The sequence below is a fragment of the Podarcis erhardii genome (assembly GCF_964252035.2).
Source record: "Podarcis erhardii genome assembly, chromosome: 4".
NCBI lineage: Eukaryota > Metazoa > Chordata > Lepidosauria > Squamata > Lacertidae > Podarcis > Podarcis erhardii.
The window spans coordinates 29,247,892-29,261,299 of NC_138508.1; the positions used below are offsets into that span (position 1 = coordinate 29,247,892).

Sequence of the window (13,408 nt, forward strand, 5' to 3'; positions counted from 1 at the left end):
ACGCCCCCTAATTTTTGACATTATTTTTTAGGAAAAAAACCTAGTCTTCTACACGGAAAAATACAGTAAGTGGGAGAAAGAGGTCTTTCAAATTGCTTGACCCCAAAGCATTTAGGGATTTGTAAGTAATGTTTATTTATTTGATTCATAGAATTTATACACTGCTTGATTGTAAAAAAAAAAAAGCCTCAAAACAGTTTACAAAGAGGGGGGGAAACAGTAAAATTATTGGATGCCTTATTTTTCACTAGATTAAATTTGCGAAGTTTATTATTATTATTCAGTTCATTTCTATACCGCTATATATTTTAAAGAAAAAAATTTCAAAGCGGTTACAAACATCAATAAAATAATCCAGAATAAAACATTATTGAAGGAAGTCACATATAAAGTATACATTCAAGGCAACACAATTAACGGGAAACTAAACTATTATCTTCAAGATTTCAATATAAAACATGACAAAGGAGATCAACTACAGAATGTACATTTATCACAGCAAATTTATTTCAAAAGAAAACATTACTAAGGGAAGTCAAATATAAAATATGTATTTAAAACAGCATAATTAACAAGAGAAAAACATACTGTAGGTTTTGTAGCAATAAAAAACACACCACACTTTTATTTTAAAGTTTATTATTGTTTATATTTTGAATTAGATCTATATGGGGCCACCAAAACCTTTTAAATGCTATGGGGCTTCCATGGTCTTAATCTGGGCCTGTGACTACCTGTTTCCCTAGAAGCAAAACAGGGTCCACAAGCATCCCAAACTGAGAACATGGTCTTTAAGGAAAGTACAAAATAGGATTATACCCTGAATTGCTTCTCCTATTGACTAAAACAGCAATTCTGTTTTGCCTGGATGAAGTCTAAAAAAGATTGCTCTATCTGCTTTGGAAGATGGTGAATGTTGTTGGTTCAGTGCTGAGGCCCTGAATTGAACATGATGCCCTCCCCACCAACAAGACTACCTCTACAATTCGAGAAAAGTGGAGCAGTTGTTGCACTGCCCCCAAAACATACCTTCGTACAGTTGTGCATACTGTGGGAATCCAGCAGCTCGCAACCAGTCACAGGCCTCCTTCGCCTCAATTTCTGGGTAAGAAAAAAATGGAAAGTTTTAATACTGAGTTTGATGCCTTTGGTATTTTTAGGCCACAATTAACAGAAATACAGCTTACAACGTAAGCAGTGTACATTGAAAAATAAGGTTCTGCCACAAATGTGACAGGACAAAGCATTTTGATTTTGCATCAAAGTGAATTTTATCTGTATCCTTTCATACTAAATTCAGTTCTGTTTTAAAAAAGTCAGAGCCACTAATTTTGGATTTTTTAAAAAATAATAATAATTGGCTTTTCATGTCAATAATGTCATAATTTCAGCAACGTGGGGAGAAAACACATTTTGCACGATAAAACCACACAACTTCCCTATGATAGACATATAAATCCAAGGCTTTCATGGATTCTTTATTAGGTCACATAATTAAGATTTATTTATCAAACCTAATTTTTTAAAAGTAACTTCCATCAGTCTCCTGTTAGTACATTGAGTTCGCGTTTTGACATCATGATAAATCATCAGACTGCACTTGGACATCATTAAAAATAAAAATTCATTGTGATGGGAATGAGCTGCAGCCAAGCCTTGGGCTCAAGTGCTCTCTTTCTTCTCTTCCAGCCCAGTCAAGAGGAGGGATTCACAAACATTAATTTCATTTTTAAAAACTGCAATGTAATGTTATGTCAGAACCCTAAACCGTGGTTAATCTGAACTACGGTTGGTTGAAACAAACCAACAGCATAATCAATAGTTTGAAGTTGGCTTTTTCAAACAAACCATAGTTACAATTGAACAAGATTGTCAGGCAAAACAATAAACTGTGAGGGCTGAGGAGGGAGCTTATGAGTGGCTTGTTGTCAGATTATCATAGCACCTAAGAGCAGTCTACATGACACTCTTAACAACAATATAGCTCTTAACTGCCACACACCTGAGAACTGAAAGGGTGATAGCTCCACCATGATCCAATATTGTTCATTACATATTTGGCAAAAAAGAGAAAATGTGCTACATCATCATCGTCGTTGTCCTCATCATGAGTGGGTTAAACCACAGAGCCCAGGACTTGCCGATCAGAAGGTCGGCGATTCGAATCTCCACGACGGGGTGAGCTCCAGTTGCTCGGTCCCTGCTCCTGCCAACCTAGTAGTTCAAAAGCACGTCAAAGTGCAAGTAGATAAATAGGTACCACTCCGGCGGGAAGGTAAACGACGTTTCTGTGCACTGCTCTGGTTCGCCAGAAGGGGCTTAGTCATGCTGGCCACATGATCCGGAAGCTGTAGGCCGGTTCCCTTGGCCAATAAAGTGAGATGAGCGCCGCAACCCCAGAGTTGGCCACAACTGGACCTAATGGTCAGGGGTCCCTTTACCTTTACTCCACCTTTTTAAATCCAGGCTTACGGAACAAATAAACTGTACAATTCCCAACAGCTGTATCCATAGTGGGTTATATTTTAGGTTCCAATTTTTGTCACATCTGCAAAGCACTCTTGTGTTTAACGTTTAACTTTTGTGTGGCTTGCAAGTAGACTTGGGTATACATGAGCAATTTTTGGGTAGTAAGATTTATTAGACTGTAAGCATATGGGTAACGTCATGTCTCTTTTAACCTTTGTGCAGCAATTGAGGTATAAGTAATAAATAACGATGAAGAGTTGCTGGGAGAGGTAAAAACTCTTGTAAAACTTTATCAACACTTCTTCTTTTTTAACCAAAATATTGTTATGTCTCCTTTCAACCAGTGCAACTAAGTGACTATGCTAGCAGAATGTGTCTGTGCGTGAGAGAAAGAGAGTGCATGAGGCTATTTTAATGCACACAGCTAGGAATCAGTGAATCAATAAAATGTGTGAAAAAGTCTCATCCCTGGACTGATGAAGGATCCACACTGAGTAAAAGATCCTTGAGTGCTGTCACTTGACTGCACAAATAGTTCTATCAGCATGCCATGCATCACATCTTAAGGAGTGTGGAGTCAACCCTGTCTCCTTTGAACTAGTGCAATATTGCTCCTGCAAAAGGAGGTAGGAAAGGCTTTTAACAAGGATATGTGATTGAGCCTACTGGCTACTTTTCTACATAGGGTTTTGTTATTGCTGTCAAAAATGAAAATGAAAATCAATGCTTGCTTGTTCCAAAGCAGATACAGTGGGGGATATTGTAAGTAGGCGATGAGATTCCATGTCATTGGAACATTTCCATAAATGTCCCAGAAATGATGCATAGGCATCTCTGAGCAACCACAAGATAACTTGTAGTGCTGGTTTTTTAAAAATAAATTAAAAAATCACATATAAACACCTCAAAAGTTAAATTGAAATGAGTGCATGTATCATGCATGCTCAATTGAATCCTGGTAATCAGATTTTCAAATACAGAAAGCATTAAAATGATTTCACACCCTGCGATGCAATTAGTAAAACAATGATTCGAAGAAATATGACTTCCAAAGCGGTATTTCTGTTTGTTCTTGGACGCTTTGCAGAATGTAACAGCACCAGTAGGACTCCAATAAATGCAGCAATTTGGTTTTTCTTAAACCCTCTTTCACTGTGACTCAAGGGCATCCAGGCCTCCATTGTAGCTGTCACTGGGCAACCATGTACCTTTATATAAAGGAGTTTAGAGGATATTCACACAATCTTTTGCCTCTTTAAAGGTGATTTGTGAATGGAAAAATAACTGTGTGTGCACACGCATACACCGGGGCAGAGGAGAAGTGTTACAGCTGTATTAATTCCATTTTACTCAGTTCTTTAGAAGAAGAGAATGAAGAGTACATGTCTGGCAGAGATAGACACGGTATACCTGCCCTCACCAACTTGGTGTCCTCTACAATTTGCGGCATTAAAACGCCCACCATCCCTGACCACCAATGCTGCGGAAGATGGGAGCTGAGATCCAAACATCTGGATGGCACCAGACTAGTGAAGCCTGCAGAATACAACCCATTAGCTCCCCTCCTACCTTAGTATCCTTTCAAGCATATACTTCTATGTTAACTCAGTATCTGAACAAACACGAGCCCAATAACGCATAAATGGTTAACACACTAATAAAGACAAAAATCTGAATGGGCCTGAGAACTCAAGCACTTCAAGGGATGGTAAATCAAATGAAGGCTTCCCAACTGAGAAGAGCTACCATTCTAATCAACACTACAATCATTTCTCTTAAAAGCATCCTTAAGCTTAAATTGGTTCCCTTGGATACATCCTGATTATGCAGATTTCCCAGCTAAGACTACAGTATTGAGACTGCACATTTATGAGCCACAACATAAAAAGCAAATGTGCATATTCCTGTCTTGGGAACAGTAATGGGTCACCCCCCCCCCCCGGAAAAAATATGATGCAATAAAACATTTGCAAAAGCAGCAGGATAGCATAAGGAGTCTCTTTTTCCTACATTTGTTTTATGTAGACTTTAGTTACAGCATCTGCTCCGGAAAATCCCAGTTCCAGGAAGCTTCAGATGATAAGCCTATGGCAATGGGGCCTGGTGTCCAATGGAACCAATAGGAAGACAGGGAGATCAACAGGAGGTGGAGACAAAGCGAATGACAGGCAGGGACACCAGAATTGTTGGGCAATAGGATGTTAGGCCTATAGGGACACGGGTGGCACTGTGGGTTAAACCACAGAGCCTAGGACTTGCTGATCAGAAGGTTGGTGGTTCGAATCCCCATGACGGGGTGAGCTCCTGTGGCTCGGTCCCTGCTCCTGCCAACCTAGCACGTCAAAGTGCAAGTAGATAAATAGGTACCGCTCTGGCAGGAAGGTAAACAGTGTTTTCGTGCGCTGCTCTGGTTCGCCAAAAGTGGCTTAATCATGCTGGCCACATGACCCGGAAGCTGTCTGTGGACAAACGCCGGCTCCCTCGGCCAATAAAGCAAGATGAGAGCCGCAACCCCAGAGTCGGCCACGACTGGACCTAATGGTCAGGGGTCCCTTTACCTTCACCTAGGATGTTAGGCAGTTGGGGACTGGCAAACGGCAGACTGAAGCTGGTGGGGCACTGCCCCATTTGTCTTACTGGACCAGCGTCCTTTGGCCTTGGGATGGCTATGCATTATTTTTAAGGTTTGTACAGCACCAAGCAATTTTAGGCACTTTATGTTATTATTATTTTTGTAAGATCCAAAACAGGACAGGCAACATTTTGCATTGATTTAGGTTTGGGTCGCAAAAATGTCTGTAAGCTACCAAGTACCAAACAGCTACTACACAGATAAAAGAAATGTACTTAGTGATACATTGCTACTAAGTTTGGCTTCCTTGGCCTTCATGTTTCCTATTTTAGTGTTTGCTATTTTTCAATTCCTCCCATAAGAGCTCAGAATGCTTCCTAAATTATGTGATCAAGTTTATTGGAAACAAGAGGGGTCTTGATGACACAGTGTTGACTTTGTACAGAGGCTCAGCATTATACATTATTAAAGTTTTAATCATTCCCATCCCTTGTGGCTATTAAATCAGCAGAATAAATCACCAGAGTCTCAGTTTAACTAGATATGAGAAATAACTCTTCCGTCTGTATTGTGTGCTGAAGAATGCATATTCCACTTGTTCTTTCATGGCAAGATCATCTACAACAGCAGCAGGGAGGGAGGGTTGGATTCCCTCTAGGGCAATTTCTGGGGGCATAGAAAAGGGATGCACAGTGTGACCTTTGGACAAGATATTCCAAGCTACATTCTGGCCAAGCAAAACCCAGAGACTTTTATATCCACATCTCCCTCTATCTTCAGCCAGATAACCAAAAGGCACTTTCAAAATTCAAGGACACCACCTTAGGCAAAAACACTTGAGGACACGGAACAGGGCTGGCTGGGGATATGGCCTGAGGGGAGAGGTGTCTGGATAGAGGAGGGCATATGGTGGGCTGAGGAGAACCCCAAGGCCTGGAGGGGCACATTTGGTCCCTGAGCCTGATGTACCCAGATCTACAAAACAGAGCAAACATTTGGTTGGTCTGCTATAATTTACCAAAGTGCGGTCCTTAGAATGCTTGGGAAAGGAGTCAGCTCCCCATCTTGGCCAATCAGTATTAGCCAGACTGATACTGTAACTCAGTTCTGAATGACCTATTGGTCAAGGAAGAACCTAGGAACCTTAACCTTGGATAAAAACTCCACAGTAAATTGCCAGGCTGAACTGAAGAGACTCATCTCTTCCTGAAACCCTCCCAGTGACTGCTCCTTTATATGGTACAATGTTTGCTCTTGTAAGCCACTAGGATAAAGCCGATTCAGTCAACTTAGCCATGGGTCTTAGCCATGTCCATTAATTTCATGGGTCTACTCCTGCCAACCTAGCAGTTTGAAAGCATGTCAAAGTGCAAGTAGGTACCACTCCAGCGGGAAGGTAAACGGCGTTTCTGTGCGCTGCTCTGGTTCGCCAGAAGCGGCTTAGTCATGCTGGTCACATGACCCAGAAGCTGTACGCTGGCTCCCTCGACCAATAAAGCGAGATGAGCGCCGCAACCCCAGAGTCGGCCACGACTGGATCTAATGGTCAGGGGTCTCTTTACCTTTACTCTTGAGTAAATCTTAGTTGAAGACCACCCCTATTCTGGAAACCAGCATAACAGCTATCTGACTTGCTTTAAAGAGAGAACCCAAATCAGGATCTGTTCATTTCTGAAAATATTAGCGCTAACTCTGCTAAATGTTTTTCTCTCTGACTATAACACACCATTATTTCAATAGGAGCTTTAGTTATTACCACTGTATTTATGTTAACAGTGTTAACATTTCAAAAGGGGCAAGTACTATTAGTGGGGGCCAGAAATCTTTTCTTAAAAAGCCATGGTAACATAATGAATTCACATTGACTTTGAATGCTTTACACTTTTAGAAGCAGAACCACATCAAACATTTGCAGTTAGCTTTTTTGGGTGGGGGGTTACAACTTGCATTTGCAGTACTTGTAATGCTAATAGTCACCTCATCATTAGGAGGTTAGCACATAAGGCAGCAGTAATGTTCAGATTAGGCATGGAGGCAGCTACAGTACCAAACCTATAATATGGAATTTATTACTTCGTATGCTAATTAAGGGAGAAATACATTAAATTCCACTTTTATCAGTCTGGTGGTGCTGACCTTAAAGCAGCTATTCTTGGACAAAGGAAATGCAGACTGAGAGTCCAAAATGCTAAATTACAACTTAAATCTTCAAGACTGAAATAAGTTCAATCTTATCGCCTGTTCCCTCAGTGAATACTTTTAATATATCACTACAGGTGCTAATTAAGGGACACGGGTGGTGCTGTGGGTTAAACCACAGAGCCTAGGACTTGCCGATCAGAAGGTTGGTGGTTCAAATCCGCGTGACAGGGTGAGCTCCCGTTGCTCGGTCCCTGCTCCTGCCAACCTAGCAGTTCAAAAGCACGTCAAAGTGCAAGTAGATAAATAGGTACCGCTCCAGCGGGATGGTAAACGGTGTTTCCGTGCGCTGCTCTGGTTTGCCAGAAGTGGCTTAGTCATGTTGCCACATGACCCAGAAGCTGTACGCCGGCTCCCTCAGCCAATAAAGCAAGATGAGCGCCTCAACCCCAGAGTCGGTCACAACTGGACCTAATGGTCAGGGGTCCCTTTACCTTTACCTTGCAGGTGCTAATTAGGTTGCCAATACCAGGGTGTTTGTATCATCATCAACTTGGAGCTCACAGTGAATGGTCACTCCACTCCAGTGGCATAGCGTGGGGGGCCCCAGGGGGGCTGTGGCCCTGGGCGCAAACTTCAGAGGGGGCGCAACCAAGCTCCCACACACAGGCACCGACTTCCATGGATATCCCTGACCTGGCAAAGGCAGCTGAGTGAGTGGGCACAGACAGAGGGAACCGGGCAAGGGGCAACCCCCGTGCGGCACAGCCCAGTGCTCCTCAGGGGCCCTGCTTTGGGTGCAGTCCTGTCAGCACTTACTACCAGAGTTTGCTGTTAGAGTTATTAGTTTTGGATTCACTGGCTGACAATCCACTTGTGGTCCCAATTCAAAGTGCTGCCGCTCACCTTTATAGCCCTAAACAAATTGGCCCTGATTTCTTGAAGACACAGCTTTTCCCATACCAACCTGTTACAATGGTACCTCAGGTTACAGACTCCGCTAACCCAGAAATAGTACCTCGGGTTAAGAACTTTGTTTCAGGATGAGAACAGAAATTGCACGGCAGTGGCAGCAGGAGGCCCCATTAGCTAAAGTGGTACCTCAGGTTAAGAACAGTTTCAGGTTAAGAACGGACCTCCAGAATGAATTAAGTTATTACCCCAAGGTACCACTGTAATATGTTAAGATAATATGCTCATACCCCCTTTTTTAGTATAAGAAAATGCCATTTCCCAAAGAAGAAGAAAAAATAGGATAGTACAAAACCAACTAACCAACCAAACATGCTAAAAAACCCCACAGTCATGTGGACCTTTTCAAAATAAGTATAGGGAAAGGAGCATAATGACTCCAGTGAATCTGTCCAGAACTATGGGGCCATGAAATAGAATATGGCTGGCAGAACATGCTGAAGATGTGAGGAATTCTGTCTGCAGCCGAGTGTGTATCTAAGGATTAATGAGCAACTTGGAGGAGCTGACAGCCTGAGGTACAGCCTCAGGCCATTAGCCATCTACAACAAATGGCTGTTGCGCCCCAGGAAATGATCTGTGGGAAGGTTATTAAATCTATTATAAGAAGAGTAGAGGAAGTGGACATGGGAGAATGTATAGGCAAACTGCATGGCGGTTTCTTCTGGTAAGTACAAGGAACTTATTTCTAGATTAATGCGGTCCATATTGTTCAACAGGATTCCTGGAATAATTTCTCAAAACAAGATGTTGAAATTTCTCATACATGGTATCTGAAGTTAAGGGTTTGGCATCAATCCAAGAAAAACACATTCCTCTTCTTCAGTGCATTGTTATAATGTACAGCTCCTAAAGTGTATACATAATATGACCTAAAGTGAATTAAAATTGCCATTGATGGCATTGGAGAGACTATGTTTTTTTGCTCGGTAGTTTTAACATTGCAAACTTTGGTACATCCAGTTGAAAACAAGCACCAAACTACACACCAGTATAGAGACAAAAATGTAGGGGCAAAATGACATTTGAATAAATTGATGTATTTTGGAATGAAAACATATACTAAGGTCATCTGCTACGGGGATTACTGTATTTTTCCGTGTATAAGACGCCCCCTATTTTTTTTTAACCAAAAAATAAGAAATTAAGTTGTTTAGCTTTTGGGGGGAGGCAACTTCTGCCAATCGCTCACCCGCCTGCCCGCCACTGCCAATCGCTTGCCACAGCCACTGCCAATCACACACTTCGCCGTAGCTGCCAATTGTCTGCCCACTTGCTACCCATCCACTTGCCACAGCCACCAATTGCCTCACCTCACCACAGCTGCCAATCACCCGCCCAATCGCCACTGCCAATCTCCGGCTTGCTGCTGCCGTTAATCACAAGTCCCCCCTCTGCATTCACTATCCGCGTATAAGACATTCTAACCAACTGAGCTATCCAGGTGACACCCAATTCTTGCCTATTTTTTTTTAGCAAAAACCATCGTCTTATACACAGAAAAATACAGCAGTTGACAGTAAGGACAATTTCTCAATGAAGACAAAGGTCTTCATTTATGCATCCCCAATGTGTTAAAAAATTCTAGCTACCACTTAAGATACTACTAACCCAGGTGTGATAATGCCAGTGCATTTTTAGTAGTTGACTAATGAAGCAAACCTTAGAAGACTGCATTGCATCTTCAGAGATGCAGTTCTGCCCAATTTCCTTGTCTTCCCAAGAGGACACTGCAGGAGGAGTGGTGAATAATGGCATCTAATGCATCTAAGGCTGGCCAACATGGTGCAATCCAATATGGACTAGAATTCCATCAACCCTTCTTACCATGGTCATATTGGTTATGATGTTCAACAACATCTGGAGGGCACCACATTGACTTCCCTTGATGTAAGACAACACTATGCTTCCAGTTCAGACTCTCCTTCCCAGTCAGTCCCCTCCCCTCCTCATCTGTGGGGTAGGGGAGAAGTAGTACCTCTGGGGGACACGTCATGCTCTTTCTGGGGTAGTTTGTCCACCTTTGGTCCCCACCCTTCACTCAGCTCTCATGTGGGGCTCCTGGAAGCATGCGACAGTGGCCACACCCTGGGAAGAGCTTTGACTGGTTGGCTAAACCAGGGGAGGGTAGCCAATAGGTCTCAAACCCTCATTGGGCTAAGGACTCCCCCTGCATGCAAATACAAGCTCTGGTGGGTTGAGCAGATGAGACCAACAGTGGGGTCAAGAAGGCAGTTTCTGCATGTGCTGTAGAGGGAATTGCTTGCCAACTTGGGAACGTAGACCATCTAGGAGAAGGAAAACTCTGATCCTAAACCTCCGCTGCTTTGCAGGATATCTTTGGGAGAAGAAAAGGTTAAGGAGTAAATCCTACACAAATCCAGAGTGGAGTCCCTAAGATAGTTGGATGGTGCCTTATACGCCTCCTTCTGGCAATTCCTGCAGCCAAGCTAGTGCCAAACATATTACTCTGCTTTCCCCTGGACCACATCAGCAAGGCCCAGAGGAGGTTATTGTCTCCTGGGCAGCCCAGGTCCTTCATATACACTGCCCAGATTTGCACCCCAGGAAGATCACTTCAGTGCTGCTAACACAGCGGTTTGACTTCACCCCTGGAGGCACACTCCATTGTCTCTCAAGACAGACAGATGCCAACAACAAACACACACACTTAAGCAAGTAATGACCAAATCACTGAGCTAAAAATCAGACCAGGCTACAGACAGATGGAATGTATATTGCAGTTGTGACTACTCTGCTGGGTAGTGTTAACTCGAGTGTGGGGACCTTGGGCCTCCAGATGTTGCTAAACTGCAGCTTCCATCACCCTGGCCATTGACCCTGCTTCCTGAGGTTGATGGGAGTGGTATTTCAGCAATACTTAGAGGGCCAAAGGTTCCCCACAAGTGGTCTAACTGATAACCTGGGGTGGATCTACACGCAGGAAAAAACCACTATAAATAAGTCAGAAATTAAATCATTATAACAAAAGGGGAAAAAACGCTATGGAAAATCGCGTAGAATTTTTTTTACTCTCTGGTGCCATCTGGTGTTGCATGTTTATGACACATTCAAAAAACTGTTTCCTTACTAACGTAGCTGAGTCCTGCATATAATGCAGTGTATGCAAGAAGTTACACACTTCATTAGAGACTTGTGACTTGTGAAGCTAACATGGATTTTAACCAGCAGTCTGTATTTGTGCCTTCAGCTGCAAGGTACATGGCATTTCAAAGTGCAAGCCTATGCATGTCTACTTGGAAGTAAGTCCCAGAGAGTTTGGCGGGGCTTACTCCCAGGTACAGGGACATAGGACTACAGTCTTACTGCCTAGTTTTCAAATGTCCTCTATTGGGGCTTCAAACACATGAAATGCCTCCTTTTCTTGCTGCCAAAGTTAAATGAAAATGAAAGCTAGTGCCAAAAGGAGGCTGATATTAGTCAGATTAACCACGGACTAAAAAAGAGATCTGGCTGTGTGAATGAGCAAATGACAGCTTTGCTGCCTGTTAAAATTGCCGCTTGGTCAGAGCTGTGAATTGGTATTAAATTGGGTGCTTCCATATTGAAGCTGGGAAGCCATCAAACCTACTTCTATTTGTGTTTGGCACAAAATTTGTTTTTAAATACCACTTTTGCCTACATCACAAGGAAATAACTGCTGCTGGAATGAAGGTGTATACTTTTTCCAAGGAATGTACCTTCTGATTTCTTTTTCTGTGGGTCTGATAGAGTTATCTTCTCTCCCCTCCCATGAATCCACCACCAATTCTATTAAAATCTGCTTAACAACCACTATATTTACTACCCCTATGGAAATTGCTGCACTTTGTATGATTGGCATTCCCTGTAGCACTGCTTGCTTACTTGCTGGAGGGTAACATTTTCTGCAGAGTTAGGATTTGCTAAACCTCACCATCAGGTCAAGGAAATAAGCAACTATCTGACTTTTAGAAGACATCTGAAGTTGGCCCTGTTCAGGGAAGTTTTTAATATGTGACATTTTAATATATTTTTAATCTTTGTTGGAAGTGGGTGGGGTACAAATAGTAAATTATTGTAATTATAATTATTATTAGCCTGATCTAGCAGGCTCTACTTATACTCTTAGTCTGGTGGGGAGGGGGAGGTTTAACAAGGCCCAATCTGCTCCCAAACTTTATTAGAACAAATTGCTCATTTGGAGCTATGTAGTGTCCTGCGACTCCTGGCCCTCCTTGCTGCTGGGGGAGGGGGGCGGTCTTGTGGATTCCATTGAAGTCTCCCTACCTTTCTCTGCACAATCTAGGTGCTTCAACACAGATAACTGAACAGAGAAGGGAGCAAGAACACAGACCAGTCTAAAAACATAAGTGGGAGGCAGAGGTGGTCCTCTTAGGCATGAAATACTGCCCTCCCCTCCATGAGTTACTGAAACTAATAATGCTGCCCGTTTATCTGCTAATTATTAAGCCCCATGAGTAACTTTTCTTTAGAGAACTTCAGGAGGTTGTTGGAATGAAGCTTCCTTTAAAGGCCAGGAAGGTGTCTGAATTGAAGTTTGCTTCAATAAATCCCAGAAAGGACTTGCCTTAAATGAAAGGGAAGGGCAGTGTTGTGCATATCTTCCTTGCTAGGAAACCAGTTGTTGATTTGTTTTCATCAGAACTGTGTGCCGCATGATTTCAATCTACAATCTCTAAGTTAGCATGATAAACAGTTCGCTAAAACCACAGGCTCCGTAATGGTGTCTTTGTCTCTACTTGCCATCCCCCTGAGTTGCTTTTTTAGACAACTTTTCCCCACTAATGCCATCCACAAAAACAAAGCACCAAATACCAAACATTCCACATAGGGGATACACAAGTCCAAGCCCAAGGCATACAATGGAATGAATGTGGGTTTTGTCCCCTGACGACAATTCTTGTAATTCAGCTAAATGTTCTTAAGAAAACACTATTATATTTAATTTCCAAGAAATGTGCACATGTGTGTATTCTGGGTATTACGTCCCTCCGCGTAAAACAAACTTTCATTTAATATATGCATTTTTAATGACCACTTGCCCACCCTTTCACTCTTCCTGCCTGTGTCCTTCCTGTCTTACTTCCTCTTTCATATGCTACCCTCTTCCTCTTCCTTGAATTTGCATTTATTTCCCCTCTTCCTCACATTATCCTCACAACAGCTCTATAAGGTAGTTTAGGCTGAGAGACGGAATGTTATGTCTGAGTGGAGATTTGAACCCTGGTCTCCCAAGTTCCAGTCTAGATCTCT

At 42.5% G+C, this 13,408-nt stretch overlaps 1 protein-coding gene across 3 annotated transcripts in view; it reads right to left on the reverse strand.

Annotated features, from left to right (window-relative positions):
* The window catches only part of STARD13 (StAR related lipid transfer domain containing 13), a 127,604-nt gene that overhangs the window by 41,994 nt on the left and 72,202 nt on the right, over positions 1 to 13,408 (reverse strand). For all 3 annotated transcript variants that reach the window (XM_081860148.1, XM_081860147.1, XM_081860150.1), the window contains exon 2: positions 1,030 to 1,101. In XM_081860148.1, the coding sequence (XP_081716274.1) occupies positions 1,030 to 1,101 (72 nt within the window). The remainder of the gene's footprint in view (positions 1 to 1,029; positions 1,102 to 13,408) is intronic.